The sequence below is a fragment of the Arthrobotrys flagrans genome (assembly GCF_004000055.1).
Source record: "Arthrobotrys flagrans strain CBS H-5679 chromosome Unknown unitig_0, whole genome shotgun sequence".
NCBI classification, from domain to species: domain Eukaryota; kingdom Fungi; phylum Ascomycota; class Orbiliomycetes; order Orbiliales; family Orbiliaceae; genus Arthrobotrys; species Arthrobotrys flagrans.
The window spans coordinates 478,362-505,402 of NW_027137550.1; the positions used below are offsets into that span (position 1 = coordinate 478,362).

The 27,041-nt window shown below is 47.2% G+C and overlaps 13 protein-coding genes across 14 annotated transcripts; 6 read left to right on the forward strand and 7 right to left on the reverse strand.

The window, feature by feature from the left end:
• Nucleotides 1-1,375, forward strand: DFL_003243 (uncharacterized protein; the record flags this gene model as incomplete). 2 transcript variants are annotated; one of them, XM_067632154.1, is made up of 5 exons in its annotated part: nt 1-80; nt 146-172; nt 237-500; nt 572-1,066; nt 1,120-1,375. In XM_067632154.1, 5 exons carry the CDS (start codon nt 1-3, stop codon nt 1,373-1,375), a joined length of 1,122 nt encoding a protein of 373 aa, XP_067490451.1. The 2 variants fall into 2 exon arrangements, with proteins under 2 accessions (XP_067490451.1, XP_067490450.1); XM_067632153.1 differs by lacking the exon at nt 1-80 and having other exon boundaries at nt 166-172; nt 257-500.
• A 523-nt stretch (nt 1,376-1,898) lies between these two features.
• On the reverse strand, nt 1,899-2,531 carry DFL_003244 (uncharacterized protein; the record flags this gene model as incomplete). Its single annotated transcript, XM_067632155.1, has 3 exons — nt 1,899-1,970; nt 2,036-2,385; nt 2,474-2,531. The coding sequence occupies 3 exons, from the start codon at nt 2,529-2,531 to the stop codon at nt 1,899-1,901; spliced, it is 480 nt and encodes a 159-aa protein (XP_067490452.1).
• A 1,316-nt stretch (nt 2,532-3,847) lies between these two features.
• Nucleotides 3,848-4,943, forward strand: DFL_003245 (uncharacterized protein; the record flags this gene model as incomplete). Its single annotated transcript, XM_067632156.1, has 3 exons — nt 3,848-4,644; nt 4,765-4,835; nt 4,909-4,943. The coding sequence occupies 3 exons, from the start codon at nt 3,848-3,850 to the stop codon at nt 4,941-4,943; spliced, it is 903 nt and encodes a 300-aa protein (XP_067490453.1).
• A 1,193-nt stretch (nt 4,944-6,136) lies between these two features.
• On the reverse strand, nt 6,137-8,543 carry DFL_003246 (uncharacterized protein; the record flags this gene model as incomplete). The annotated part of the gene is made up of 5 exons (XM_067632157.1): nt 6,137-6,728; nt 6,792-7,908; nt 7,985-8,022; nt 8,096-8,136; nt 8,256-8,543. The coding sequence occupies 5 exons, from the start codon at nt 8,541-8,543 to the stop codon at nt 6,137-6,139; spliced, it is 2,076 nt and encodes a 691-aa protein (XP_067490454.1).
• A 630-nt stretch (nt 8,544-9,173) lies between these two features.
• Nucleotides 9,174-10,324, forward strand: DFL_003247 (uncharacterized protein; the record flags this gene model as incomplete). Its single annotated transcript, XM_067632158.1, has 4 exons — nt 9,174-9,220; nt 9,278-9,540; nt 9,610-9,688; nt 9,748-10,324. The coding sequence occupies 4 exons, from the start codon at nt 9,174-9,176 to the stop codon at nt 10,322-10,324; spliced, it is 966 nt and encodes a 321-aa protein (XP_067490455.1).
• A 263-nt stretch (nt 10,325-10,587) lies between these two features.
• On the reverse strand, nt 10,588-11,148 carry DFL_003248 (uncharacterized protein; the record flags this gene model as incomplete). Its single annotated transcript, XM_067632159.1, has 2 exons — nt 10,588-10,696; nt 10,793-11,148. 2 exons carry the CDS (start codon nt 11,146-11,148, stop codon nt 10,588-10,590), a joined length of 465 nt encoding a protein of 154 aa, XP_067490456.1.
• A 708-nt stretch (nt 11,149-11,856) lies between these two features.
• On the forward strand, nt 11,857-12,264 carry DFL_003249 (uncharacterized protein; the record flags this gene model as incomplete). Its single annotated transcript, XM_067632160.1, has 1 exon — nt 11,857-12,264. One exon carries the CDS (start codon nt 11,857-11,859, stop codon nt 12,262-12,264), a length of 408 nt encoding a protein of 135 aa, XP_067490457.1.
• Nucleotides 12,265-12,834: 570 nt separating this feature from the next.
• On the reverse strand, nt 12,835-15,428 carry DFL_003250 (uncharacterized protein; the record flags this gene model as incomplete). The annotated part of the gene is made up of 2 exons (XM_067632163.1): nt 12,835-15,282; nt 15,351-15,428. 2 exons carry the CDS (start codon nt 15,426-15,428, stop codon nt 12,835-12,837), a joined length of 2,526 nt encoding a protein of 841 aa, XP_067490458.1.
• A 413-nt stretch (nt 15,429-15,841) lies between these two features.
• DFL_003251 (uncharacterized protein) lies at nt 15,842-17,531 on the forward strand (the record flags this gene model as incomplete). The annotated part of the gene is made up of 3 exons (XM_067632164.1): nt 15,842-15,952; nt 16,010-17,282; nt 17,350-17,531. The coding sequence occupies 3 exons, from the start codon at nt 15,842-15,844 to the stop codon at nt 17,529-17,531; spliced, it is 1,566 nt and encodes a 521-aa protein (XP_067490459.1).
• Nucleotides 17,532-18,220: 689 nt separating this feature from the next.
• DFL_003252 (uncharacterized protein) lies at nt 18,221-18,949 on the reverse strand (the record flags this gene model as incomplete). Its single annotated transcript, XM_067632165.1, has 4 exons — nt 18,221-18,504; nt 18,586-18,591; nt 18,638-18,729; nt 18,891-18,949. 4 exons carry the CDS (start codon nt 18,947-18,949, stop codon nt 18,221-18,223), a joined length of 441 nt encoding a protein of 146 aa, XP_067490460.1.
• Nucleotides 18,950-19,539: 590 nt separating this feature from the next.
• On the forward strand, nt 19,540-20,163 carry DFL_003253 (uncharacterized protein; the record flags this gene model as incomplete). Its single annotated transcript, XM_067632166.1, has 1 exon — nt 19,540-20,163. One exon carries the CDS (start codon nt 19,540-19,542, stop codon nt 20,161-20,163), a length of 624 nt encoding a protein of 207 aa, XP_067490461.1.
• Nucleotides 20,164-20,435: 272 nt separating this feature from the next.
• DFL_003254 (uncharacterized protein) lies at nt 20,436-22,523 on the reverse strand (the record flags this gene model as incomplete). The annotated part of the gene is made up of 1 exon (XM_067632167.1): nt 20,436-22,523. The coding sequence occupies one exon, from the start codon at nt 22,521-22,523 to the stop codon at nt 20,436-20,438; it is 2,088 nt and encodes a 695-aa protein (XP_067490462.1).
• A 614-nt stretch (nt 22,524-23,137) lies between these two features.
• Nucleotides 23,138-24,733, reverse strand: DFL_003255 (uncharacterized protein; the record flags this gene model as incomplete). The annotated part of the gene is made up of 5 exons (XM_067632168.1): nt 23,138-23,523; nt 23,621-23,677; nt 23,809-24,063; nt 24,357-24,584; nt 24,718-24,733. 5 exons carry the CDS (start codon nt 24,731-24,733, stop codon nt 23,138-23,140), a joined length of 942 nt encoding a protein of 313 aa, XP_067490463.1.
• Nucleotides 24,734-27,041: the final 2,308 nt, after the last annotated feature.

Below are 27,041 nucleotides of genomic sequence, written 5' to 3' on the forward strand. Positions count from 1 at the left end.
ATGTTGTCCGTCCCGACGCTGGAAGCAATTTTGAATTTTGCGTTGCCCCTCCAAATTCCAACAACCCGCCGCCAAATCGTGTAACCCGAACACGCTAAACCAAACCACAACCTCATCACGTCCTCCCATCACCACCAACCCCAAGACCCCTTCCAACCTCCCACAATGTCAAGTAAGTCTCCCCACCCCACCTCAAAAACTGACACCAATGCTGATATAAAACCTCCACTAACCAGCCTCAATACTTTCCAAACAGACAACTTCGAAATCCCTACTACCATCTCCGACGCAATCTCATCCGTCAACTACTCGCCTTCGGCACCAACAACCCTGCTAGTATCATCATGGGACCAGACGTTAAGACTGATAGATACGCATGCTGGAACGAATGGTCGTGAGTTAGTACAGATTGATAGTTCGGCGCCAATACTGGACGCATGTTTTGTGGGTCAAGATGGGACGAAGGCTGTTGCTGGTGGATTGGATCAGGGTGTTAAATAGTACTTCCCCTTGCTCTGAAGCTATAAACCTCCGGTCCATGATGATATTCTAACATACTACTACAACATAGCTTCGACCTCTCCCGATCCACCCAAACCGCAACTCTAAGCTCCCACTCCTCCGCGGTCAAATCCGTCGCCTACAACACAGACCTCTCAACCGTAATCTCCGGCTCCTGGGACTGTTCACTACACCTCCACGATGCCCGCACATCCTCCCAAACCTCCTCCCACACTCTCCCCCACAAAATATTCAGCTTATCAACAATAACAAACAAACTAGTAGTCGCCATGGCCTCCCGTTCAATCCACATTTACGACCTTCGTGCTATGTCAGAACCCCTCCAACGTCGCGAATCGAGTTTGAAGTTTATGACAAGGACGGTGCGGTGTATGCCGAATGGTGAGGGGTATGCTAGCAGTAGTATTGAAGGAAGAGTTGCGGTTGAGTTTTTCGATCCGAGTAAGGAGAGTCAGAGCCGGAAGTATGCGTTTAAGTGTCATAGGCAGCCGGAGGGAGATGTTGACGTCGTTTATCCGGTCAATGCGCTGGCTTTCCATCCTACGTATGTTATTCTATCACTTTCATGGCATGGGTTAAGCTAATTGTTGGCATTAGATACGGTACGTTTGCCTCCGGTGGTGGGGACGGTGTGGTAGCACTATGGGACGGTGTAGCAAAGAGACGGTTAAAGCAGTATCCAGGATACCCAGCCTCAATCGCGGCAATGGGATTCTCAAACAATGGAAGATACTTGGCTGTCGCGAGTTGTAATGGGTTCGAAGACGGGAAAGAAACAGCTCCAAATCCGGAGAACAAACTATTTGTCAGAGAGATGGGGGAGAACGAGGCGAAACCGAAGAGCATGGGTTAATTCCTCGTCTTCAAAGGTATGACGAACATTAATACCCGTGGGAGAAGAGGCCAGCGGCCTCCAGTTTCTAACATATAATACTACTTTCTTTCATGATAATTTCCTTGTTCAAACGGCGTGGAGAAATGGGGGTTTGGCAGTAATCTATAATACAAGAGGTAGTAGTAAAATTAAATATGCAAAAAAATCAGGTGATCAGGGTTCTCTGCTTCTAGAGTGCTTCCATATTGACTCGGTGTAGCGTTTTCGCCAAACAAAGAGAACCCGTAAAAATGCCCCGCATCTTCCCCTCTTTCTTACCATCAACGTTCCCGTCGTATGAGGGGAGATAATTCAAAAACAAAACTCAACGAATCCCGAGGCCAGAAAAACGCGAATGATCACCTTGCTTTTTTGTTTATAAATATGTACAGTTTGTCGGATGGGCAGAAATAGTTGTTTGATGGGAGGTCGCTATATGTCATCAGCGCTGGCGAGTTTGTGCCGTTCTGTAGTCGGTCCATGCAACTTCAGCTGAAAGGAATTATTCTATCGGCTCGCCAAGAATGCCGGGATCACCAAGGACTATTGCTTGTGCTATGATATCAAGAACAGGCTGCACAAATATCTTAGTAACATACTCAAAGTTGGGTCGATGATCGTCCAGTCAGAGAAAAATACCTTTGGCACAGTCTTTTCATAAATTCCAATTAGGTTTGGAGGATCCGGATAGACCTTCAAAGCCTTATAAAAGCACAGCGCGGCATCCACCGCCTTTGCTTCACCCATAGTCAACAATGACTCTCCCATCGCAACTTCATTCATAAAGTAAGCTTCCCTCTCCTCTACACCCGAGGGATATCCTTCCTCATTTGCTGCCATAACAGCGGCACGGAGTTGTGACTTCTGGCTCTCGACTTCGGCTTCTACTTCTGCTTTCTGGGCGCGGGCATGCTTGCGACGTTCACGAGCCAGGGATTTTCGGAAGTCGGCGTCGTGTCGGCGGCGGTGGTCGAAATACAAAGCGTAGGCTGGGTTATCATATGACGTTTAGTGGGGGCTTTTTGTGCTAGAAAATATTTTGGGTTCGGGTGAACGGAGATATGATGGGAAAGGTACCTAAAGTTAAAGCAACGGCGGTGGCCGCGCTAGCAGTGATTATTTGAGAGGTTTGCATCACGGTGGAGGGGTAGAGTTGTGGTCGCGGGGGGTTGATGTGAGGTCGGAGTGGTGCAACTTTGATATCAACTTGCGCAAGTGACGTCGAAATCTGCCTATCGTAAATATTGATATCGAACCGGATAGATAGGAAAGGATGGTGGAGTATCTGTGTTCGAAGATGCTACAAGTACTATACAGAATAGGTACTTCGGCGGGGCTATCGAAGACCACGAGGAGGAGGAGGAGGAGGAGGAGGTTGATGAGGTTGGTGGGTTGGTTGGAGATAGTTATGGATACCTGCAGTTGAGACGAAGAAGAGCCGCGCAAGAAATTTTGGTGGTCTCGACTTCGAGGCGGACCAAGACATCGGATTGCTATGACAGGAAGGTCGTGCAGACAAACCAATCAAATGCGCAACACGGCAACGCATCAATAATCACGTGATTCATCGCGAAACAACTGAAACGAAACTGCAACGGCACCAACACATGTTAAACCACCACATCGTCATGAAACTACAATACCAATCCCACATTTCTTAGGAAGTACATGTGTGATAGCACTTGAAGAGCGTTCTGGGAAATACCAACTGACGACTTTGAAGCTCAAAATGTCGGCTCGGCATTCTCAAATAAGGCTATCCGTACCCCAGTCTGTAGCGAAAATGCTAACATGTTCAGGCTAACGCTGGCTTGGATATGAGCCGTCTTGCATAAGGGATTAATCGATTTGTAAATTGTAGCAAGTATGATGAACTCTTAATAAGAGTTACAGCTCGCTCTATCCTTCTATATCGAAGTTTAGATGGTTTTTTTGGCTTCTTCTCATCTTGCTATCGTCGAATTAACGGTCCTGTATGAGCTTGCCAAGCTATAGCAGCCCAAGGACAACTCTATAACCGCACGATTATAATGTAGAAGTATAACATTCCACCTCAAATTGCCGGCGTAACGATACGCTTATACGGAAAGCTGTCCCAGAGGCCTGATTTCTCACACCTAGGTTTGCCCTTTCAACCCTGCTCTTCCCGCATAAGCCGAAACTCGATTGGTTCTGGGCGCCAATATCTCGGACTTATTCCCTGCAAAATCGGGACCAAGACTTAGACGAGTGGCGCAGCAGCAACATAATGATAAAATACCAATAAACCGATCCGTTCGAAAATGGACCTTTATAAAGACATCAGACGACGTTATCCGTAGTTAGATCGAGTTTAGATTTTAGATCTAAAACTCCTACCCGCTCCGCAAATCCGTCGCCCCGTCGGTCAACGCTATCATTCGGGACGATATATATATCCAAGAGACTGATGAGGCTCTATCACAGCTAAGAATGCAGCCTGCGCACAACCCCCAACTGCAATTCCCGCCAAGCGATTTCCCCTATGATGCTGGAAACCCTTCAAATCCGGCATTCGGCGGCATCGCGTACTCTTTGCAGCCTATTAAAACAATATGCGGTGTGCGGAGACGAGTCTTCTTTGTCATTCTCGCGGCTGTTGTAATCGCTCTTGTCGCAGGGTTGGGTGCTGGCCTAGGAGTAGCTGTTAGTAAAAATAACAACAACAGCGCGGCCGGCGGCGCGAGCACAGTAACAGTAGGCGCGAGCGCAGGTTCGCCGAGTACAACCACAGGCAATCGGCCCGATAGTACTCCCGGTTCGTCTAGCGCGACGTCTACCCCTTCTGATGATACCCGTTCCACGCCGACCGATAACATTACCTCCGCTACACCTTCCGACGGCCCTGCCCCCACCGATGCGACCCGCTTCCCCATACGAGCCGGCTTTTGGACAATCACCTTCAGCAAATACTCAACTTCCGGCGATCTGTGCACTTTCTTCAATGCCCTCCACCCGGTCTCAACAGTAGTCGAACCTTGGGTCTTCGGTAATGTCGTTTCGGGGTATAAGGCGTCATGGACGCAAACGAGTAGCCAGGTCGTGATGACAGAACCACCGACTACAGTGACTATAGAAGGGGAGAGGTATAGCGTTACTGGAACTTTCTCGGCTCAAGCTGTTACCAATGTTCCGGCATGGGATTTTAAGAAGTCTCTTGTACCCACGGTTTTTGGATGCGAGTTTACGGGCTCGGTTCATTTGTTGTTTGAGGAAACGGGGCGTACGAGGTATATTTAGTATGTATACTCTTCTTGCAGTTACCCCTCCCACGCGGCCGCAGTGTCCCTTCCACCTTTCGAAAGCTTTCCGAAGATCGCATAGTTAACCAAAGTTTGAAAATCTCATAGTTCGGTAGACCTACCCGACTCATGCACGATTGGTAGCGAATCAGTACCCGGGGGTTCCACCTGTTCTCTATGTAAGCTATAATATCCCCTTCACTCCCTTTTTACCTAGAAGTGAGACTGACTATATGTTGTTGTAAAATGTAGATTGGAGGCTTATTCGCAGCAAAGAACCATTGTAGCTAGCGAAAATTTACACCGCTTCTTTAGTTGAGAATCTAAGCGCTGGCGTTTTATGTTAGATCATGATGTGTATATTTTTTCCAATTAATTAATCAGAGAGATCTTCAGACATCGGATCCAGAACAAAAGGCCGGGATCTAGATACTCGGGATGACCTGGCCTAAATTAAGTATTTGCAAGCCTCAAATGGTATCTTAATATTCTCAGTTTAGCAAACATAATACCGCATTAGATACTTAGGTAGACTTAAAGGTGATATAAAAAGGGAATGATTAGGGGCACGGTTAAACCAATTTCTAGGTACTTGGTACCTACCGTAACAAAACTATTCCGAGCCCCGAGACTACCATTCGAACAACCGCAACAAAGCCATTACATCGACTGTTAAACGACTGTTCTTCAACCGTTGCCCAAACCATCGGCCAGCTGTAACAATAACTGTAAGCCACACATTTCAGCGCCCAAAACGATTACATGATCAGACGAATGTCCGGTTGCCATGAGATGGGTTAAGATGGTCTCCGTGCCAAATAATGAAGGATCTATCACCTAGGCGATATCAATCCGAGAAAATCTAGATCCCGAACCCGCCGTGACCTAAGTCAACGGCTAGAAAAGACACAGAATATCTACCAATTTTTTGCAGAACTCGCTATATGCAGAGGCAAACTTTAGTCCATACCTACTGTGCCGGAAAGAGAGATGTTATTGATACGGTTTTAATGCACACTTTTCGTCGCACTACCGACTTAATCAAGTATCTCAGTGCGTCTTAAAACGGTATCAAACCTGGAAATTTCCTTATATTCGGATTGGAACAATAGTCCTCCTTCCCAGAAGACGCACTTTTTTCCCTTACAGATATATGACAGGGGGATTTCACAAACTTTGGGGCTGACTTCAAGTCGCCGTAGCTGACTTGAGCGGCTTAGCTCAACAAAAAAAGAAGCCGTAGATGCATCCAGTCCTCCCGAGCTGCTTAAAGATCTACGCAGTTCAATTTCTAAGAATTCTGGATCGTTCACATTCTAACATAGATCCATTCGGCACGACAGCTTGATGTGCAAAAAAAAAAAAAAAACAGAATACAAGGTAAACTCTCTACCCTAGTAACGACTCCCATCCCCCAAGACTATCACCAAGCAGACATGACCCAAACTATCCATCAAAACCCCATGTTAAAAACCCCCTTCTAAACATCCAAAACCTTCAACTCCCCGATAATCAAAGCCTCAACCTTATCTCCTCTCGGAATCCTCGTTCTCTTATCTCCAACCTCACTTAGTCCGGGTAAACAAAGCAGCGCATTCGCCGCCTCCATACTTCCAATCCTACTACTCCTCTGCCCACCAGTACTCCGCGCGACCAAGCTTCCAGATCTATCGATCCTTACAGCAGCACGATGATACTCCGGTCGAGGATCTAGAACTAAATCTTCCTCAACAATCACAAGTGCCTTTGCTAGATGAATACCATCGCCGATGAATCCTGATAGTTGTCGTAACGCGGGGAGGACGAATAGGTGGAATGTGACGGTTGCGGAGGCTGGGTTTCCCGGTAGTGAGAAAATTGGTCTTGATACGTCGTCTTTAATGGGGATGGTGGCGAATGTTGTCGGTTTCCCGGGTTTCATCGCCACTCTGCCGAAGTGGATGGTTCCGTTAAACGTCCGTTCGATAGTAGGCTTCAAAAGATCCTTTTCGCCCATGCTGACACCGCCTGTGGTGATGATCAAATCTACCTTTGAAAGGGCATCTTTCAGAACATCTTCCAGCGTTCCTGGTCTATTACGAACATTAGTGTTTTTAACGTTTATCGATTACATGGCTGTGAGAAATAGGACTTACTGATCCTTCGCGATTCCCAAATCCACGGCTTCAAAGCCTCGAGCGGTTATCGCCGCCAACAATGTCGGCCGATTACTATCCCTCACTTCACCGAAACTCAAATCCTCAGCCCTATCATGCTGTACGATCTCATCACCTGTCGACAGCACACCGACGACTGGTTTCTTGTATACTTCGACCTCCACTATTCCAACGCTAGCTAGCAATCCTATCTCCCCACCGACAGCTGTAACCTCAGCCCCCTTCCTCAAGAGCAAATCACCCGTCTTCATATCGCTCCCAACCTCCCTAACATTTTCCAATTCGGTCAGCCCGCTAGCTAAAATCTCGATTTCCAGCTCCTCGGTCCCATCGTCGGTTGTTTTTGCAATCCTCGTGTCTTCGACCATCACCACCGCACTAGCACCAAGCGGTAAAGGAGCGCCCGTAGTAATCCTCGCAATTTGCCCTGCCTCCAAAGGCTTTATTTCACCCGGCGCAGCATGTGAAACTCCAACGACAGGATAAACTCCCGCACCGTCGGTATGCACAACAGCGTACCCATCAACAATGCTAGCTCTAAACGCGGGAACTGATTCCTTCGCCCTTACTTCCTCCGCGAGTATATGCCCAATCAACCCTGCATCCACCTTTCTTTTCACGACTTCCGGTGCGGGAATATTCTCCACCACAAGTTTATGCGCTTCTTTAACCGAAATCATTGGATATGGAGAACTTCTGTGCCGCCGAGCGACATCTCCCGTCAAGTCGTTCGACCTGAGCTCTCCACCCTGTTGTGTTCGTGGCGTAGGTGCATGATGCCCACCACCACCATGATGGTGGCCGCATCCACTTGTCATTCCGACGGCATCATCCGACGCTAGCCCTCCACTCTCATATAAATGTGAATGGTGATCATGCGCTCCACCGGAAGGAGCTACTCCAGCTTCCTTCTCAAGTTTTTTCATCCCTCCCGAATGAAGAACGCGAGAGTCGCCGCCCGCAGCTTGGATACATGCGTGCGGAAGGAGCTTTATGATCGACTCGAAGTTTTCTTTCGCACCTTTGGGAGACCCGGGTAGTGTTATTACCACCGTATCACCGCGTACGCCGGCGACTGGGCGGGACATTATCGCGACTGGTGCGTTTATGCCTACGTTAGTGGTTTCACCCATAGCGTTGGAAATACCCCTTGGGGTGGACGAGGATCTCACAAGGCGTAATTTTCAAAGAGGCGGCGAGCATCCCGTGTCTGTGCCACAATTTTTAAACATTCCTCAGCTGAAGTTTCATAGACGCTTTTTAATTTGATTGATCGAACTTACACCAATCCACTCGCTGTTTTATCCAACAATTCACTAACGGCCTGTGCCACACCTTTTCAGTTCCTCACATCCTCTAATAGGATTACAACGTTTCTTCCTTCTTTCAAAAACATAATAATGAACAGAGGAAAAAGATGGAAGGAAAAAAGGGTCAACGGACCTCCGGCGTCACATCCCGTTTGGCAAACCCGGTTCCTCCAGTCGTAACAACCAAACTCAACGCCTTATTATCACACCAATCCTTAACCTTTTCTTGAATTTTTGACTTATCATCTGGAATGATTCTTCTTTCTTCGATAAGCCATTCATAAGCGTTATTATCAATTTGTGCGTTTGCTTCGGCTATTACGGCGGTTAGAGTGTCTATAGCCCGGTCGGTAGCATGGTCCGCGGCGGCGGTGTCAGAGACGATCAGCAAGCCGACCGTTAGTTCCTTTGTCGCGGACATGGCTGTGTGGACAACTGAAGTTTCCGAGTCCTTCAGCTATTTAGTAACTAGCTTTGAAAATCTGCGTTATGATTGGCCAATTGGTTGAAGCTATCGCAATGAGGTTGAACAAAGGATTAAAATCAGCTCATCGTAGCGGGGTTCGTTCTATCTCGGAGGGGTGAAGGATTGGAGTGGAACTAGCGGTGATGAGGTCATTTGCGGAACTCCTAAGCGGGCGAAAGGGGGGTCCATTATACTGGAACGGCCGAGCAAACAAAAAACGCAGGTCTGCGGCACGAGGGCGTTTGCGTTTTTTGCACAACATTTTTCGGCAAGCCATTCGTAAGGTTGATTAGCTGCCAGCTTTCGAGAAGTTAGTTGGAAATAGTAACGATGGAGGCATCGACGTTCTGGAAATCAGATGATGGGTAGCGGTTTAGTTAACGTTGTGGTTTTCGGCGAGGGTTTATAAATACCGGCGGAGGGTTCTAGTCTCGATGACTCTTCTTTGTTCTATCCAGTTCAATCGATTACAAAACAATCCCAGACAGTTTAAAAATTCACACAACGTAACCGTTCCTGCATATTATATTAAAAGCAAGACATATTAGCCGGTTCCAGATTCAGTTCAGCCTGCAACTTCCTATCATGGCTCCCAAATATTCAAATCTCGATCTTGTCAACGAGATCGACGGGTTAGTTTCAATATCATACATACATAGTGATAGTATATTCTAATATCATTTGTATAGCTTCCCGAATGTCACCACTCATCCCGTGGCCTTCGCCGAAAGAACGGCCGACCACGCGCGATTCATGTACCTTTCCCATACGGTCGGGTACATCATCCCCAGAGTGCTCGAGGCGCTGAAGGATGTAGCTCTGTCCGGTGAATGGTGGGAGATCAAGCCTGGTGTTGTCAGGCTCCTAGGTGATACCGTTGAAGAGAGAACAAATAATATCGGTGAAACTGCTAAGAGGTGGAGGGACGCGAAGAGATTTGACATCCTCTCCGGTAGGATGCCTCACTCGCCGCTGAGCTTACATGTGTGAGATCGTTTGAGGCTAAGAATTGAATATATAGGTTGGAGAGATGAGATATATACCATCTATGCGCCCCAGGGTGTCCCATGTTTCTACATGGAACGATCTGCTACCCCTCTGTAAGTTCGTATAGCATTCAATACGGGCATGCATTGAAAAACTAATATGTCTCACACAGTTTCGGCGTGCTCGCATATGGTTCTCACATGACCGTCTACATCCCCGCCACCCCCACCACTCCACTCCGAATCTGGGTCCCCCGTCGTTCAGCCGGCAAGTCCACCTACCCGAGCATGCTTGACAACACCGTCGCCGGTGGCATGGGCGACGGTGCCAATCCCTGGGAATGCATAATCAAAGAAGCTGGCGAGGAAGCTTCCTTAGAAGAAGACTACGTCCGTGCCCATGCGAAACCAGTCGGTTGCATTTCATACTTCTACGTCAGACACAAAGAAGCCGGCGGTGAAGCTGGACTCCTACAGCCTGAGATTCAGTTCTGTTATGATATGATTGTGAAGGAACCCAGTGAAGGTGGGCCGGTGCCTCAGCCGTTTGATGGGGAGGTCGATGAACATATCCTCATGGATATCGATGAGGTTATTAAGAATCTTGAGGACGGGAAATTCAAGCCGAATTGTGCGGCTGTGCTGCTGGATTTCTTCATCAGACATGGTGTTCTGACAGCAGAGAACGAACCGAACTATCTAGAGATTTATGCTCGATTGCATCGACGGTTGGAGTTCCCAACCAGATAAGTTAGTGTTGATGGGGAGAAAGGGGGAGGGAGTAAGGAATTATGTATAATACATAATTAGTTTAGTTTTAGATATAGGGGGACGTATTTAGGAGATGAGAAAAATGACAATTTTAATGCGCCGTATGAACTCCTCTATATGCAAAAAAAAAAAAAAAGTCCAAACCGCTTCCTTATCTTGATCTATGGAGTATTCCCCATATATCGAACTTCAAGGTCGAAGCCAAATGCCCACTAATTGCCATGGTATACAATACCATCGCTTTAAATCTTCTTAACAAGAAGGTATACATATTCATGCTTCAACGTCGTCAACTTCTTCGCCGATCCTTCAAGGTAGAGCAACAATCCTCCAAACGAAATATACGCCTTTCTACACCCCGCGCACCAATCAGTCAGTCACCACCTTCCCAAACGCAATAGATGCAACTGAAACAAATAATAGAAAAAAGAAAAAAAAAAAACCTACATCGAATCCACCCCAGCCTCCTCAAACCTATAAATCTTCCCGTAGCAAACATACTCATACGCATCTGCCAACGTCGGCATCTCATCTATATCCCTCCACCCTTGCTTCGCCTCTCCGATATCGCTGCTCCCATCGAGCTTTAACGTAGATGCGAGAGCCAATTCGATCGTTTCGCCGGGTTGTATGGGGTATATATCGTGGGCGATGTCGAGATGGAATTTTACATCCGGGTTGGACCCTGTGATGCGGGAGACGCGGTCATACTTTTGGGAGTCGATGGAGTTGATGGAGAAAGTTTCGGAAAGGAGGATTGCATCGCCCGTAGGGCCAGCGGAGGTGGCGGTTGAACGGGACATGGCTTTGGGTGATGGAATGGAAGTGTGAAGGAGAGCGCGGGTTTGAAGGTTTTCGGGATGCGATAGCTAAAAGTCAAGTCTTGGCACTTTTTGGTGTCATCCTTGTCCGTGTGAGGCGGTGCGTGTGTGTGGCTGATTGGAAGTTGAATGTGGCGGTGCTGTTCGAAAAGCAACAACCAACGCAAACCCCTTCGGTCCCTCTTCTTTCCCAGCCAAACGGGAATTCAAACAGTGCACTGATTAATCACTCCTCAGTTTCTATTAGGCTTTACATCCTAACTCACATATTCTCCTAGGTGCCATTCCACCGTGTAAATCCATCAGAACCACGTCAATCGACAGAAACTACCGTCTCTCCCGCCAACCGAAAATACCCTGCAGATGCTATCCTCCCTGATACCCGTCTTTATGCGCCATGATGTAATAAATGAAAACTATGGCCGACATTGCATATCCATTCAAACTCTCAATTCCAAGCTTGTGAGACGTTTTAAATTTTTTTTCTAGTTTCTGTAATATGACATCAACGGGAGAGGGTATTATAAACCCAAAGGGTGGTCTTAAGCTCCCTCGCCGACCAAACGATATTACTACCGTGAAGGAGAAAGAGATGTCAACTGCAATTAGAGAGTTAGGACTTCAAATTCGCTTCTATCCAAAACCCCCATATTAGCTCAAACCGCGTCTCAAAAACCTCACTTCCATAAAATGTCTCCGAAATCCAAAACCGAACTCGCCGCTCTAGCCGGTAGTTCGGTCTACACCGCCAACCACCTCCTTTCCGGCATCTCTGCTCGACACCACGGTGAAACCGGTGTCGCAACCGAGCATTACCTCAGGGCTGCCACGGGCGCTGCCATCGCATTTACCGCGTATGAAATACTACAGATGGAAAAAGAAAAGGAAAGGAAGAGGAAGAGGAAGAGGTATAAAGAGATTGGATATGAAGATGAAGATGAACAAGGACATAATAGAAGAATGTTAGAACGGGCAGCTGGAGCATATGCGCTTGGGAAGGAGCCGACGGGGGATAAGAGGCATAAGGGGAGACACAGGGCTGCGGAGATATTAGGGGCTATAGGGTTGTCGAAAGAGGCGAAGAGGCATAGAGACTGAGGTGTGAGAGCGGTGTCATGAAGTGTTTGTTTGTTAGATGTAAATTCTGACTATGGGCTGTGAAACGACTACGCCTGGTCTTGAGGCTAATGAAACGAAGGCGTGGATTTAATGTGTGTATCTATAAATCTCAATACGCACGAAAATTTTCAATATACGCCAAAGCTTTATTCGGTTCCTAACTTCAGGTTCCTGTCTGCTTAACCGCATATATCCAAGTTAGTCTCTGGCACCGAGTTTACATCCAAATACGACATGACATTGCCTTATACCCAGCCATTAATTGCGCTTCAGTTCGTCTGGGTACGAGGCCAGCCATTACAAGAATCTACATTTAGATGCCTAGTGTAAGTAGGTAGGTAGGTACAATCGCGGGAAGAATTTGTTACCGCGATCCCAAGGCACGGAAATTAATTTTCTTACTCGCATGCCTCCGCCATTGGAGCCGATATTTCGGTTTTCATTATGCCTCAGATGCACCATCGTGATCGTTCGGTACCTTGTCGACTTCTTATGGCTACTGAAGTACGTAGGTAGTTTAGCAAACATTTAATGAATTTTATGATCCCTCTACTTCACTAAAACCTTCAAAACCTCCACCAAAGCAGATATCATATCCCCGTTCTTCTCCTCCGCCGCCACAGCTTCCTCTAATATCCTCTTCAAGACATCCGCGCCACCTTCTTCCTTCACCTTCTTCAACCCATCTTCTCCTCCAACGATCACTAAATTCCTCACCACCACAACCCCTCGAAAAACCACTCCATCTTCCTCATCCTCGCACATCTCAAGTATTCTCTGTACCCCTCCTTCTCTCTCTAAAATCTTCTTAACTCCCGCATCCCATTCCGTCAACATCGCTAATGCCCCGCCGGCCGCTAAACGACTCGGTACATCGTCTGCCTGTGCGATCGCCAGTAACATCTGTAATCGATTCCCGCTCCTCGGCCCTTCGACAAACAAACTCACAGTTTCAGGTGCAACCATAAGGTTACATACCAACTCTACTGCAGCACGTTGAATCATATCATTGGCATGTAGTAATAGCTCTTCTATGATCGTAAACTCTTTTTTGACGATAATCGAACGGATGGAATCCGTTGTGGAAGCTAGATTTGTAAGGGCCAAGAGGGCTTCAAATAGTGGTAACAGATCTCTTGAGTCGGCAGTGGAGTTGTGGATGGATTTTATGAGGTTGAGAAGCGGTGGGAGGGAGGAGTTGATGGGGACCGAGGCGCTGAATGCTAATGATGGGTTCACAGATATGAGGAGGCGGGAGAGAGCGTGTGCTGCGATGGTGTGTACAGTAGACTCGGGCCGATCTTCTGGGGATGTCGAGTCGGGATCTGATGATGATGGAGTGGGTATCGTTGGGAGAGAGGAGTAGATTTGAAGTAATAGTTTAACGGCACCCTGTTGTGCCATTATCCCACGGTGGGCGCTAACCTTGGAGAGGGATAGGATGATAGATGAAGTTAATGCTGTAGCTTGTGGCGATGTCTTCTTAGCAAGTCTGACGAGGGCCGGTACGACGCCTGCGGCGAGGAGTAATTGGCAACGCTTGTTAACATAGGGATCTTGATCCAGTTTAGGTATTTCACCAGGAGTTTTCGAAGATGGTGTGGCATTAGCGTAGTTTTTCAGCTGTGCCATTTTCAATTGTTCCTCCGTGAGAGGTTTGGTATAGCGAGTGAGGTTGTCGATCGTAGTGAGGACGCCAAACACGATCGATGCGCTCGTACTGGGATTTAAGAGGCCGAGGAGAGACTTGACAGTTGAAGAGTCGGCTGCGAGGGTTTCTTTTACAGAAGGAGTGAGCGAAGTATATGCTAAACCTTCCACAGATTGTTGCTTCGAGGCATCAGAGGAAGACGATAGTAGGTTCTTGAATGTCGATGCCAACTCCTCAATCTCTTTATCCGTCTTTGATGGTTTTACTGGCTCCTTTTGGCCGGGAGGGGGTGCCGGAGTATCTCCCGAAAGTTTTGCGAGAGCGAGAGATGCAGCCGTGCTAGCATCGCTTTTGGTGGCAGCCACCGCAGTGAGATATTCTTCACAGTTCTTCGACACGGCGTCCCTACAGGTTTTGTCGATGCAAGCGGCAGACATGAGATTTATAGCAGCTAGCTCGACCGTCTGAGGCCTACCTTGCAAAGACGGTACTAGGTTCTGAACAAAGCCGTCGGTATGGAACAAATTCGAGAGACTGCTTGCCGCAACCGGAAACAACGCTGCGGCGACATTGAATGCCAGAGCCATCTCATCGTCATCATCTGAGGCCAATCTGGTCGTCAAAAAGTCGCCAAGAAGTTGTAAGGATAACTCGGACTCGATTGACTCGAGATATTTGGCCGCCGCCAATAATGCTCCTGTCCTGGTATCCTCCTTTGATCCGTTTGTGATAAGAGTAATAAAGTCGATGAACTCATGTTTTCCGATCAAGGATTGTAGCTTTTGAGCATCCGCAGCCAGCATCCGCGAAATTGGGCGGATGGATGGCTCTGCTCGTTCTTCCTTAGCCAATTGACCAAGAAGATATCGGAACCATGCCCTCTCAACGGTATCTCGTTGGTCGCCTTTCCAGGTTTTTACGTCTAGAACAGTCGATGTAAGAGACTCCGCAGCCTCAGCACCAAGTTCTAGTACCTTTTCAAATATCCGTTGCCTCGTTCCTTTGTCAGTGACCATAGCCGTAAGTACAGTCTTTCCGTCCGTATTATGGTTCACCACAGCAGCAAGCAGTTTTCCTGCCAGTGCCTTGATATTCTCTCCTCCTTCATACTGAACAACTGCAAGAACAATCGCCTTCGCCTGGTCTGCAGTAAGATTCCCTCCACTCTGTACGATCTTCACGGCTTCGCTACCGGACTCGACATTCCCATCCTCCAATAGCTTCCGGCAAAGCTCCGGGATCTTGGAACCAGAATCTTGGGTTTCTTGAATGTGTTGAAATGCGGCACGAACTTGAGGGTTCTGCGGGGCAAGATGAATTGCCTCTCGAAGGGCCCGAGCGGCGTCCTATATCGCCTGAAGTTAGAAATATGAAATTTATAGCCAGTCAATCGGGAGAACATCGACACAATTACCTCTAGTCTACCGGCCTTGAACAACCCGAGCGCTGTAGACGCCAATAACGAAGCCCGTTTGTCAGTGTTGTCAGCCATGTTCGAAAATCCGAAAAGGATATCATGAACGTTGTGCAATTGTAATTGTGGGGGTTTTGAGACCGGAGACACGAGCCCCCGGGAGTACAGAGGTAGCCCGGGAAGCATCAGTCCTGCACACGGGACCATCCCCGGTACGACCACCACACCTAAACACGAAGAAGAATTTGAGCAGCGGCCCCATTATCCTCGCTCGTAGCCTAGCCATATGCACTCGTGAGTCAAGCATAGCTGCGTTTTTGGAAGTATGGATAGAGTTGGGGTTTACAAAGCCCCCTCTATCTTCAAGCTTGTTGCTTTCTGGTCCTGTCTACCTATTTGATCATATGCTTCTAGGCTAAGTCGCGTACTATCTTCATATCCAAATCTATATCTAACTTCTAACCTCGCCATTCCACCACACCATTGCCACGATGGATCCGGAACCATCTACATCAACGGAACCAAGCCCAGAGACATCGATTCTGCCTCCAAATCCAGATATGATCTTTAAAAATGGCCTCAGAGTCGCCATTCAAGGCTGTGTAAGCCACCCTGCTATTTTCGTACAATCTGCCCAGTCTATCTAACTTTCGTTCTAGGGCCATGGCATGCTCGACCAAATATATGCTACGATCGAACAGGCTTGTCGGATACACTCCTACAAGGTAGACCTGCTCATCATTTGCGGCGACTTCCAAGCCGTCCGCAACTCTCGTGACCTTCTCGCCATGGCCGTCCCACCCAAATACCGCCACATGGGCGACTTTTACAAATACTACAACGGCTCCAAGGTCGCTCCCATACCCACCTTATTCGTAGGCGGGAACCATGAAGCTTCGTCGCATCTTTACGAGTTAAATCTCGGCGGTTGGGTGTGTCCCAATATTTACTATATGGGCGGTACGGGGGTGGTGAATGTGAACGGCATCAGAATCGCAGGAGTAAGTGGGATATACAACGAGAACAATTATAAACGACCTCGATTTGAGAAACCACCGCTCGATGACCGTTCTATGCGGGGTGCATACCATTACCGAGCACACGAGCTATTCAAATTAAACGCCCTGAGCGGAGATGTTGATATCTTCGTATCTCATGATTGGCCTGAGGGTATTACGAAGTATGGAAACGAGGCAGCACTATTGGCAGTGAAACAGCACTTCAGAAAAGAAGTAGCAGAGGGTAGATTGGGCAGCCCACCGTTGATGGGAGTTCTCAGAAAGTTGAAGCCGAGTTATTGGTTTGCAGCTCATATGCATGTCAAATTTCCGGCAGTAGTAGATCATGGCGAGGCGCCGACACCAACCACCAAAGATGATGAAAGTGATTGGACCCAGCTGGAAGATACGCTACAGGCGAAGAATGAAGATGAAATCGATTTAGATACGGACGGTGATAACACGCCGCCGAAAAACGAAGATAAGAAACAGAAGCAACCTGTGCACGATACCCCGGTGGAAACTACAACGTCACCGTCTCCTTCGGTCCTATACCCTTCTCCACCAACAACAAGCACAAGAACTCGTTTCCTCGCGCTTGATAAACTCCTTCCTCGCCGCGACTTTCTCCAAATTCTGACCATCTCGTCTCGAAATCCTCTACCGCCATCAAACCCCCTCCGCACTCGTCTCCTATACGATCGAGAATGGCTCGCCATCAGCCGAGCCCTCGAGCCCTTGGACGTCTCTAGTGGGGTGGGATTAAGCCAGTATATGAAATTCGCGCAGGATGGCAAACGAGTCGCAAAAAAGGTCAACGAGGAATTGAAATGGGTCAATGATAATATTACAGACGAAAAATTAGTAATTCCAGAAAACTGGGAGCGGACAGCAAAGCTACAGTTTGACGATAATATTAAAGCCACAAAGCCGCGTAAGCTTAAAAACTTGTTCGTCTCGTTTCTATGAACTTTTGCTAACACTAGGTACGGACACCTTAGCCGACAGGTTTAATAACCCTCAAACAGAAACATTTTGCAAGCTGCTTGGAATTGAGAACAAATGGGCTCCGCCACCACATATGAGGATATCTTTATCACCAGCACCACAGGAACGCCAGTCACAAACAATATATACGGAAATCGCGGACGGGAGGGAGGGTGGCCTAAGTTCGGCGAACTGAAATTTTGTTGTAGGGCTCGTATAGGAATAATTAAGGAATGGCTAGGATATCGTCGAAACACTATGGTAAAATAGTCACCCGCGCAGTAATGTGGATGAGATGCGCCATTATCCTGTATCGGCGTGTGCAATTTACGATATGTGTCCCCTTGCGAATAGGCCAGGCCGAGTTTGTACTTACCTTGGAGACATAACCAGATCATTTTGTGGCCAGTACTGTGCCAAAAGGACGTGGTTTATTGAGACAGGATAGATATAGACTTTTCATGGTACCATAGTAGTCTAGACACAAGACAGGTGTTGGCCCACAGTATTGTCTGATTTAACGTTCACTACACGCCCTGGAATGACATTGAGAATACTGAAAATTACATTTAATTTGGACTAGGGGAGCATATATTCGGAATATTATTTTCCTAGTAGCTTACAAAATATATAGACTGCTCTCTGTTCAAGGTTTCGCCGCTAATTCGTCTCCTTGATTAGAATCTAATGAGGGATTCCTGTAGGTCGAATCGATAGAATCGCTGCCGTGGTTTTGAGAAACCCCTCTTTTCCTTAAAAAGAGGTCTCTGGAGTCACCCCCAAAAGGCTAATACGGCCCAGTCAGCCCGTATCTTAAGCCGTTACGATAACGACCTACTGGTTCGAGTGGAGGCCGTCGAATTCGACGCCGTGGAATCGGGGGCTCTAGTTGGGGTCTGGCCCTGAGAGGGGTGGCCCTCGGTCTGGCTCAGGTCCGGGTCCGTCGAGGGCCAGACGGGGTCTATTCATTAACATCCTATCCATTTCTGAAGGTTCCCAACTCATAGTTTCCCAAGGGCGACGCCCAAGACCATTCATACGCCAGAAATAAGCCGGGTTATCGTTTCGGACGGTTTGTGGAATACGGTTCAAGGCAGCTTGGTACTCTTCGTCGGATGCCGCCTCTCCCTCAACGACGGCTTGAACGAGCTCAGCAGTACAATAACAAGCTAAAAAATATATCTAAAAGTCAACCCCATATTCATGGGTCCGCCAGTATAATAAGAATTTTGCGTGCACGAAACTCTTACCGAGTACTGCGGAGATATAATTCTCGTGAATATCCTAAGTAAACCCACAGACTCTTGTAGATTGGGTAGCTTCGGGCGAGATGTTGACTCGGTGGCTTCTTGTGGAGAATAGTGTTGCTTGTTGCATTTCGCTCAGCTCTTAAACTAGTCCCGTTTGGTCATTATAACGCCACAGCCTTTCCTGCGCCACTTGGGCTTTGGTTGAGCAACCGGCGCTGATATCTGGAATTAAAATTTAATCCGACTTACGTAGTTAATTCTTAGCAGCTACATAAATACTAGCGATATCTGTGTTTTGAATATACTTTAAGTGCTTAGGTAGATCATGCGCGATACTCTGCGCGTGTACTACACCATTGCACATTGCGGATGGCCATAGTCACAAGTACACCGGACCAGAAGAGTATACCTGTAGACGCTGCGCATATGACCCCGCCGAGAATCGACTCATTCAACTTCAATAGCCACAAGCCACTATTCCCACCCCTTTAACTAATTTATACTCGTCACTGACGTATAACTACACCACGCATCACATGATGCACAACTATAAACAAACTCGAGCTCTGGCTCTGCGACGAACAAAATTAACGTTACAAAGTTTCAAAGAAGCTTTAAGAAATGACACAAATATTTATATAGCATGCATATCCGTCGCAGGGCTTAAGCAAGTGAGCTCGTAGACTCTTTACCGATGCTTCCTCAAACCCCAAAGATTTTTCTCCCGATCGATTTAACTCAACTTCCACAAACAAAGTTGGCCTACGTATCTTTAAGGTAGTATAGCATCGCGATTGTCTCGTCTCTGGGGCGTACCTCGACTGTACTAACTACTGAGTAGCCGTAGCCAAAGTACCTGCTAACCTATCTATATCTTGTATAAATTGCTCAAATACGCCTCGAGCTCGGAAATAACAATATTCATACGAAGGCTAGGAATATACATACGTAACCATGTCAGCCTTTCTCTTACTACTCCTAGCTTTCCTACTATCGATAATCTACACCTTCAACTTCTTCCACAGCCGACCAAATCCCCAGAAAACCTGCAGGGCCTCATACGTAGACGCCGCCTGTCAAACCACAGATCTAGATCTTGAATCTGAGCATGAGCCTGATCTAGCATATACACCAACTACACCCTCAACAAACGAAAATCTAGAAGATTTAGACGTTAAAATCGAGCAACTCGCCTCACCAATCCCACCCTCTTTCCCATCCAAAATCCCACTATACAACCCCCAAACCAAACTCACATACCTCATTCCCGAAAATAACCTACCATATCACCCAGAGGGCTTGGAAATCCCCGTGTCCGTTTTAAATCGACTTTGTAAATGTGCTTTGGAATCTTTTGAGGTTGAAGTTGAAGAAGATGGGTTGGACAAAGGAAAACGGCTATCGAAGCCTCCGAAGATGGCATTTTATGTGTTGGGAGATGGGAGTTGTGAAGTTCGTGGTGACGGAGAGGGAGAAGTACCTGAAGGGTGGGTGAAGGTGCCCGAGAGTGTGGTAGAGTTTTTGGCTGACGAAGTTGTGCGGTGGGTCGATGGAGAAGAGCGGTTCAAACGAGACTAAATTGATAGATCTGGAGCCTTCGAAGGGCTAGGGGGTTGGAATATAATCTAACAGATCTTACGCTGCATACAAAAGGCGTTCAAAGGTGAATTGGAAAGTATCTAGATAGATACCCATATAGAAATTAGGTACTAATGGATCAAATACAACTCAGTTTATAATTTATACAGGCTGCGATATATCCCCAGCTATCTCCGTTAGTATATGTACAATCGCCATTTCCAGACACGAATATCTACAACCAAATGTAAGATGATATACAAAAGATGCCTTTATTTCCACGCCCCTTCTTCACCCCTCCTCTCCTTCTCCACCTGCGCATCAAACTCTCTCTGCAGCTCCTCTTTCGTCTTCTGCTTATCTTGTCCCTGCTGTCTTCTCCCAAATCCGCCAAACGAACCGGGGCCATCCCCGCCATCTCGGTTTTCACCTGGAACTCTTCGTTCACTGGCATACCCTTCAGAAGCTTGTTGTCTAATCTTCTCCCATCTTGACATGCTGGCCATATCATCTGTTTTCGGTGCAGTGTCTTGCTGTCCTTGTGGTGCCCATCTATCTTCTTCCATAGCTGGACCCTGTGGACCCTCCATCGCCCTTCTAGCGCGATCCCATGCACTCTCTCCTGGTCTTATGGGAGGCAATGTCGAGTCTTTACTTTGTTGTCTCGCTATGACTGGGGTATCATCCTTTACGAGATCGCCCCAGTCAATGCTCTCGCTTTGTACACCGCCTAGGCTCTGGTTATCCACGGACTTGAAACGTTCCGGTTGCCTACTTCCGCTTTCGCCACCATCATCATGGTGTGGTTGTTGTGGTGGTGCCGTTGGTGGAATCGGTAGTCCTCTCCTCGCAACCGCCTCTTTCATTCTGAGTTTGGCATATTCCATTCGGTCGTAGTTGTACTCCTGTAACCTTTCATCGGCTATTTCTTTCCGTCGAGATCCCGAGGTCAACCACATGAGTCCTATGGTCCCGATAACGTATTTACCAAAGAAAGCCCAGGTTCCGGCTCGAATGGCGTCCTTGATAGATTTGAGGGGATTGATTCGGATGATTATAGCGTTGCGTGGGACCTCGTGCCGCATTTTCTCTTTAGCTCGAACTTCATTTTCAGCTTCGTCCAGCCTAATTTTAAACTCCTCCTTGGTCTCTCCCCAGCTCCCAGTAGCTTTCCCTGATGCAGGAGGTCTAGCGGTAGGTCTAGCAGAAGCTCTAGCAGCAGCCCTTCTCGCGACGAGTTCGGCCTCGATCTCACCCTCTAGCGCGGACGTCTTTCCCACCCAAGTCTTCCTAGCCTCTGCCATCCTTTTATCAAACTCTTCGTATTCTTTGACGAGCGCCTCGATTTCTTCTAGTCCTCCGATGTCATTCGCCCTAGCCCTCGCTAGTTGCGTGTCCATCCCTTTTTTTGTATTCTCCCGAGTTTCATCTATCCTTAACCCCCATGACCGCACCCAGCGCACTGTCCACTCGGCTATGTCGTACTTTTGTTTGTAGGATTCAGTGCCCCTCTGTTCCGGGGGGGTGGCTCCGATGCGACGTATTTGCCACATTGTAAAATTCACTATATATTGTGGGGGTAGTTGCAACATATATAACCAGCGCTGGAGCATAGGAGCCCAACTGTAATTAAATGTCGGTTCCATAGGTTTGATGCGGGGACCTCTCAGATAATCCGCCGTTATTTTCGTAACATCGAACCGTGATAAGGGAGGGTTAGAGCTTCCCCAACTGTTGGAATGCGGTGGTATAACCGGTGACGCGCCAGTATTCGCGACTTTTGGAGCGGTAGTAGAGGTAGAGCCAGCTGTAGGATTAGGCGTAGAACCAGCACCAGCAGGCCCCGTGCTTCCACCTCCTTCCTTCTGGCCCCACCCATTAGGATACACAAACCCAGACGGCGGAACAGCTTCCCCTGGCCCCGTCGCACCCCCCTTCAACCCAAACATCGTTCTAAAAGTCTTCTCCATAGGCCAAAACTCCGTCCTAGTCCCCCAATAAGCACCACCCACCAACCCGAGTAATCCAAAGTACTCAGCTCCATTCTGCATATTCTGCGAGTAACGGGCTAACACGGCGTGTTCGGTTTGTGTGAACGGTCTAGGCAGGAGTTCTGCGCGACGGCGCATGGCGACGATATACACGCTATCGCGGCCGTGGACGCCATACATGTTATACATCCCCGTCCAATAGGCGATGAAAGACGGAAGTGCTGGGGTTATAGATGGAGAAGTAATTGCTGACGGGACGATTGAGGACAGACGTTCGTGTTCCGGATGGTAGAGATAGTGGGGAGACGCGGGGTCTTTGGAGGCCGGGAGGTTGGCCCAGGGGCCAATTCCCTGTTTCGTTTCCTCCATCGCCGAAACAGATGTTGGACAGAAAGAAACGATGTTAATTAGTTGTGATTATGGTTTTGGTTGGTCTTCCTCAAGCCATGGTTGTTATGAAGATGTTGTAGGGATGTTGCGAGGATGTTGGTGCGGTGTGAGGTTTCGGTGATATCATCGGGCCTCGGACTTCGGCGGCTTTGGTGGGGCTGTTGGTTGCACCGCCACCGATGCCCGTCGCCACGTTTTTACCCCGGATTTTATGTCATCGTGTGCTTGCAACATTGGCTTCGGTTGAAGGCTGATAAAAATCTCTTTCATGGGTCCGCTATAGGTAGATGAGTGATAATATCATTACTCATGCCTGATTTCGGCATGAAATTGATATCTTCCACATTGATTAACCATCTCCTCCTCCTGGTCACCCCTCGCTAATCACTACACTGCATCCTCAAGTCTCTATATAAAGAGATGACAAGATACGAGAGCCCACCGCTACAATGTAAACAAGATGTAGCTCGACAAACAGCTCGCTAACGTTCGAGAGAAAAGAAGAAATTACACAAAATTCAAATGCGGATACCCAAAGAAGGGGGTACATAATTGGGTTAAGATGTGGCAGAGATCACAAAATGTGGAAGAGATCACAAAAAATACTCGACCTGTGCCTTCTCCACAGGCTGTTGATCAACCCTATTTTCTGCATTCTCTGGTGCCTGATCAAACACATTGAAAAACCTACGTCCCGCATCATCAACCTCCAAAACGCTCGCCAAGTTGCCGCATCGATAGCAGTAGTTCGGCGCAGACCAAACAGTACTCAAGCGGTCATCGTACAGCACTTGATAGCCTTCTTGACAGAGCTGATGTGCCCGCAGTATATGCGAGAAGTTGTTGATCTCTAGAAACTTTTTGACAACCTGCGCACCAAATGTATACCCCGCACCTCTCGGCGAAAGAGCAAATTCGTCGCGCTCGGCGTCAGGGTCTGACCAGACTAGATCGGCCATTGGGCCTTCATGGGGTATTTCTATATATCCAGAATAAAAAGTAATTAGCAGGTGAGCTCATCGACCGGTTAGAAGTATCATATGATATGTATAACTGGGGTGTTAGGATTCTCATACCTCTGAATCTATCGATGATCTTGATCTGATCAATTGAATGTATCGATGGTGATAGACCTAAAACAGCAGGTTTAATAGTTAGTATTAGTCTTCTCCTTCCCGGGTTTTGGCTAAAAAAACCAAAAAATGTTCGGAAAAAAGCCACCGAGGTTAACCCGGTATCCTATGCAATCGGGAAAAGTACTCACCTCCATGTACACAGAATATGTCACTATTGATCACAACGCTCAGGGTCAAGAAATCGAACATATCTGTGAAATGGTGCCAAACATTCGCACTGCCGTATTTTCTTGCGCATTCCGTGTAGAATCCATATGATTGTGTGACGCCTCTCGATTCATGATTCCCTCGAATTAAGTGTACTCGGTTCGGATACCGTAACTTTAGGCATACAAGCAATGATATTGTCTCGACGCTAAAGAGCCCTCTATCGACGTAGTCCCCTAATAACACCACGTTTTTTAGAATAATTTCTTCGCTTAATCGTATAGTTCTCAGAACTTTAACGGTGCTTTCCCCACGGTAGCGTTACTGTAGATTCGGCCCGCACAAAGAAGACGGGGGCAACATCCATTAATAATGGAATGTTCGAACGGGAGGGAGGAGTGTGGGAATATCGCAACTTCGTAACAATAAAGCCTTCCTTCGGTTACTATGTGTCCGGAAAAACACTATAACGCTTGAACTTATGAAGGGGTATTAAGGTTAACGAGAGAAATAATATGTTTCGACCTACCTAAAAAGAGGTAGTTGGTATCCGGGCAAAATCCACCTATTCGGAAAATCTCAAGAAGGTCATAGAACTGTCCGTGAATGTCACCGACAACCGTCACGGGCGAGAGGATGTGAACCACATTGCTCTCTCGCATCAGTAGTTCTTTCGTCTTGGCGCATATTGCTTCTATTACCGGTTCGGCGAGCAATTCTCGTTTGTATAACCTTTCAATGCAGGCATCGAGGTCGACTAGAGGTGCGATATCGGAGATGAAGAATAAGTTAGCCCTTTGCTCTTGTAATTTTTGACGATCGTATGGAGGATACGAGCTCAAAAACTTCGCCAAAAGTCGCAGGGATCTCAACGAAGCAGAACTTCTTACCTGGAAGCCCAGGCATCTCGAAATATCAGGATGAAGCCGCTCTAAGAGCAGGCTACCACAGCGTAAACGATCGTCCAATGGTTCCGCCCTCTTCCTCTTCCTTGCTGATGCTACTACCCAAGATCCTGAGAATCAAATCGAGCACCTGTAACCACCCTTCCCTTCCTGATACGGTAGTAACGGGTTCTCGCAGAAAACGTGCAGGTGAAACCTGTCTCTTGCGTCTTTGCGTCTCGCGGATGGCCGATGGCGAGATGTCTTGAAATAGCTTATTTTTTGAAGAAATTGCGATAGCTATTTACGGCAGACTGTGCTGTGGTGATGCTCGTCCGTGGGCGCTAAGATACGAAGAAGTTCGGAGCAAGAAGGGCGAAGAAGCAGGGGGCAAGGGTCGTGCGCGTGCAAAAGTCGGAGCTTCCTAATGTCGACAAATTGATGTTATACTTCAACGAGGGTAAATGAGAAAGATTTTCCCCGTGCGATGGGTGTTTGGTGCGTGGCGGTGGATCTAGATGCGAGTCGAGATGAAGGGAGGTGGGATGAATGTCCTGGTAGACGTCAAAGCTGGGCTTGGAGTGAGAAAACAACACGCGACATCCAACAGCCTCACCAGAAAATGTACCCAGACCTGTACAGTTTATCTGACATGATATAATATCAAACACTCAGCATTGGAATATATTCGAGTATTGCTTAGCAAAAGGAGCCCTCTGGTTTTGATCTCTGAAGTTTTTTTCATAATGATATCAGCTCTCGAGCATCAAATTTCAAGACAGTGGCAAAATTAAATAGCCGGGTCCCAGGAAGTATTGGATTGATAGCCAGATCATCAAGCGCTCGAGCTTGTATGATATATCGACATCTATATCTGTAAAACACCTGTAAATACGGAAATTCAGCTATCATGCAGACGGAATTCCATGATACTCAGTGAGAATATAAGTATACTTATTCATTATAAGCTTTCACATGATACAGCCTTATGGCTTTATGACCTTATCTTTGATAAGAAAACCACATGCATCCTCAGGCTCGTAGCAAACCGAATCTCTAGCCCACGGCCTCTCATTGCAAGACAAGGGAAAAAGACCTCAAACAGGGATATAAGTTAGCGATTCGCCACTACGCTAACTATAAAATTCTAAACAAGAGAAATATCAGCATACTAACTTTAATTTCCCTAATACAATACCCCAGAGTCTCATTATCCTAGAAGGCATTCTAACTTCAAGCGAGACCAAATTTCATGCATTCCGTCAAAAAAATCCAGACCGTTGAACCCGCCTAAGGGCCTAACGAGTTCTCACTTAATCAAGGGCCTATAAGCTAGCGAGCTGGAGGGAGCTCAAGCCAACTCCTCCCTCTTCTATCTCACGGTCTCAATTCCGATTCTGGAGCTCGCTCTCACGACATCGTCTAGCTTTGTCATCTCATCGTCCAAGGAAGCTCACATGCTCTTCTACCTTTAGTAGTAGAGAAGTTTGTAAATGTGTATGCAGAAGTGGTATTGTGACCCGAGTGACGATTTTTGTTCACATCGATGTGGCAAGGGAGAGCCTAAGACATTCATACGAGCCAACAGGGAGTGATGATATCCCATAAAGGGCGATGAGCTGTACCATGCATATGATTCCGAAATGCCGACAGGATATCTCAATGGTTCAGGGTTTTTCATTGTTTATCAGCCTTTCTGATAGGTTGCATCTGAATACGCACGGTATTGCATTGGCTCCTTCATCCGAACGAACAAGATGTGCGGAAAACCTAGGAGGGGTGCTGATCTCACATCGCCAAGGATCATAGAATGAGGGGCTGGGGCTGCTCGGATGTCAGCCGGTTCGGCGAAGGTTGACTAAACTTGGGAATCGTGATCATGTGGTTGGAGGTTTGCTAGAGCTAGAGGTCAAGAGAATCTCACGCATACTAGATGATGTTAGCTTGATCAAGGTAGCCGTTCTAGCTAGCCTTTCTTGAACTAATATTAAGCTTAGATATGTAAAAACCTTTTCTTCCCACAATATTCAATTTTTAACATATAATTATCTTTCATAAACATGTCATGTATGAATATGAATAATGTACTCGAAAGCGAAATTTCATGGCATGACGTCAAATTAAGCCCGGAAGAACCCCATTCCCCTCCATCCAAATATGGTAATTCTTCAGCTCCACTCTTATACATACAATTTATGATAATCTGCAGGAACAATAACTCGGATACATCAACAGCATGGGATGGTACGTATATGCATATCGTAATATGCAAACAATCTTCATAAACTTCACCGTTTCTATAATCCGTCCGCCCCACACACAGTTCTAAC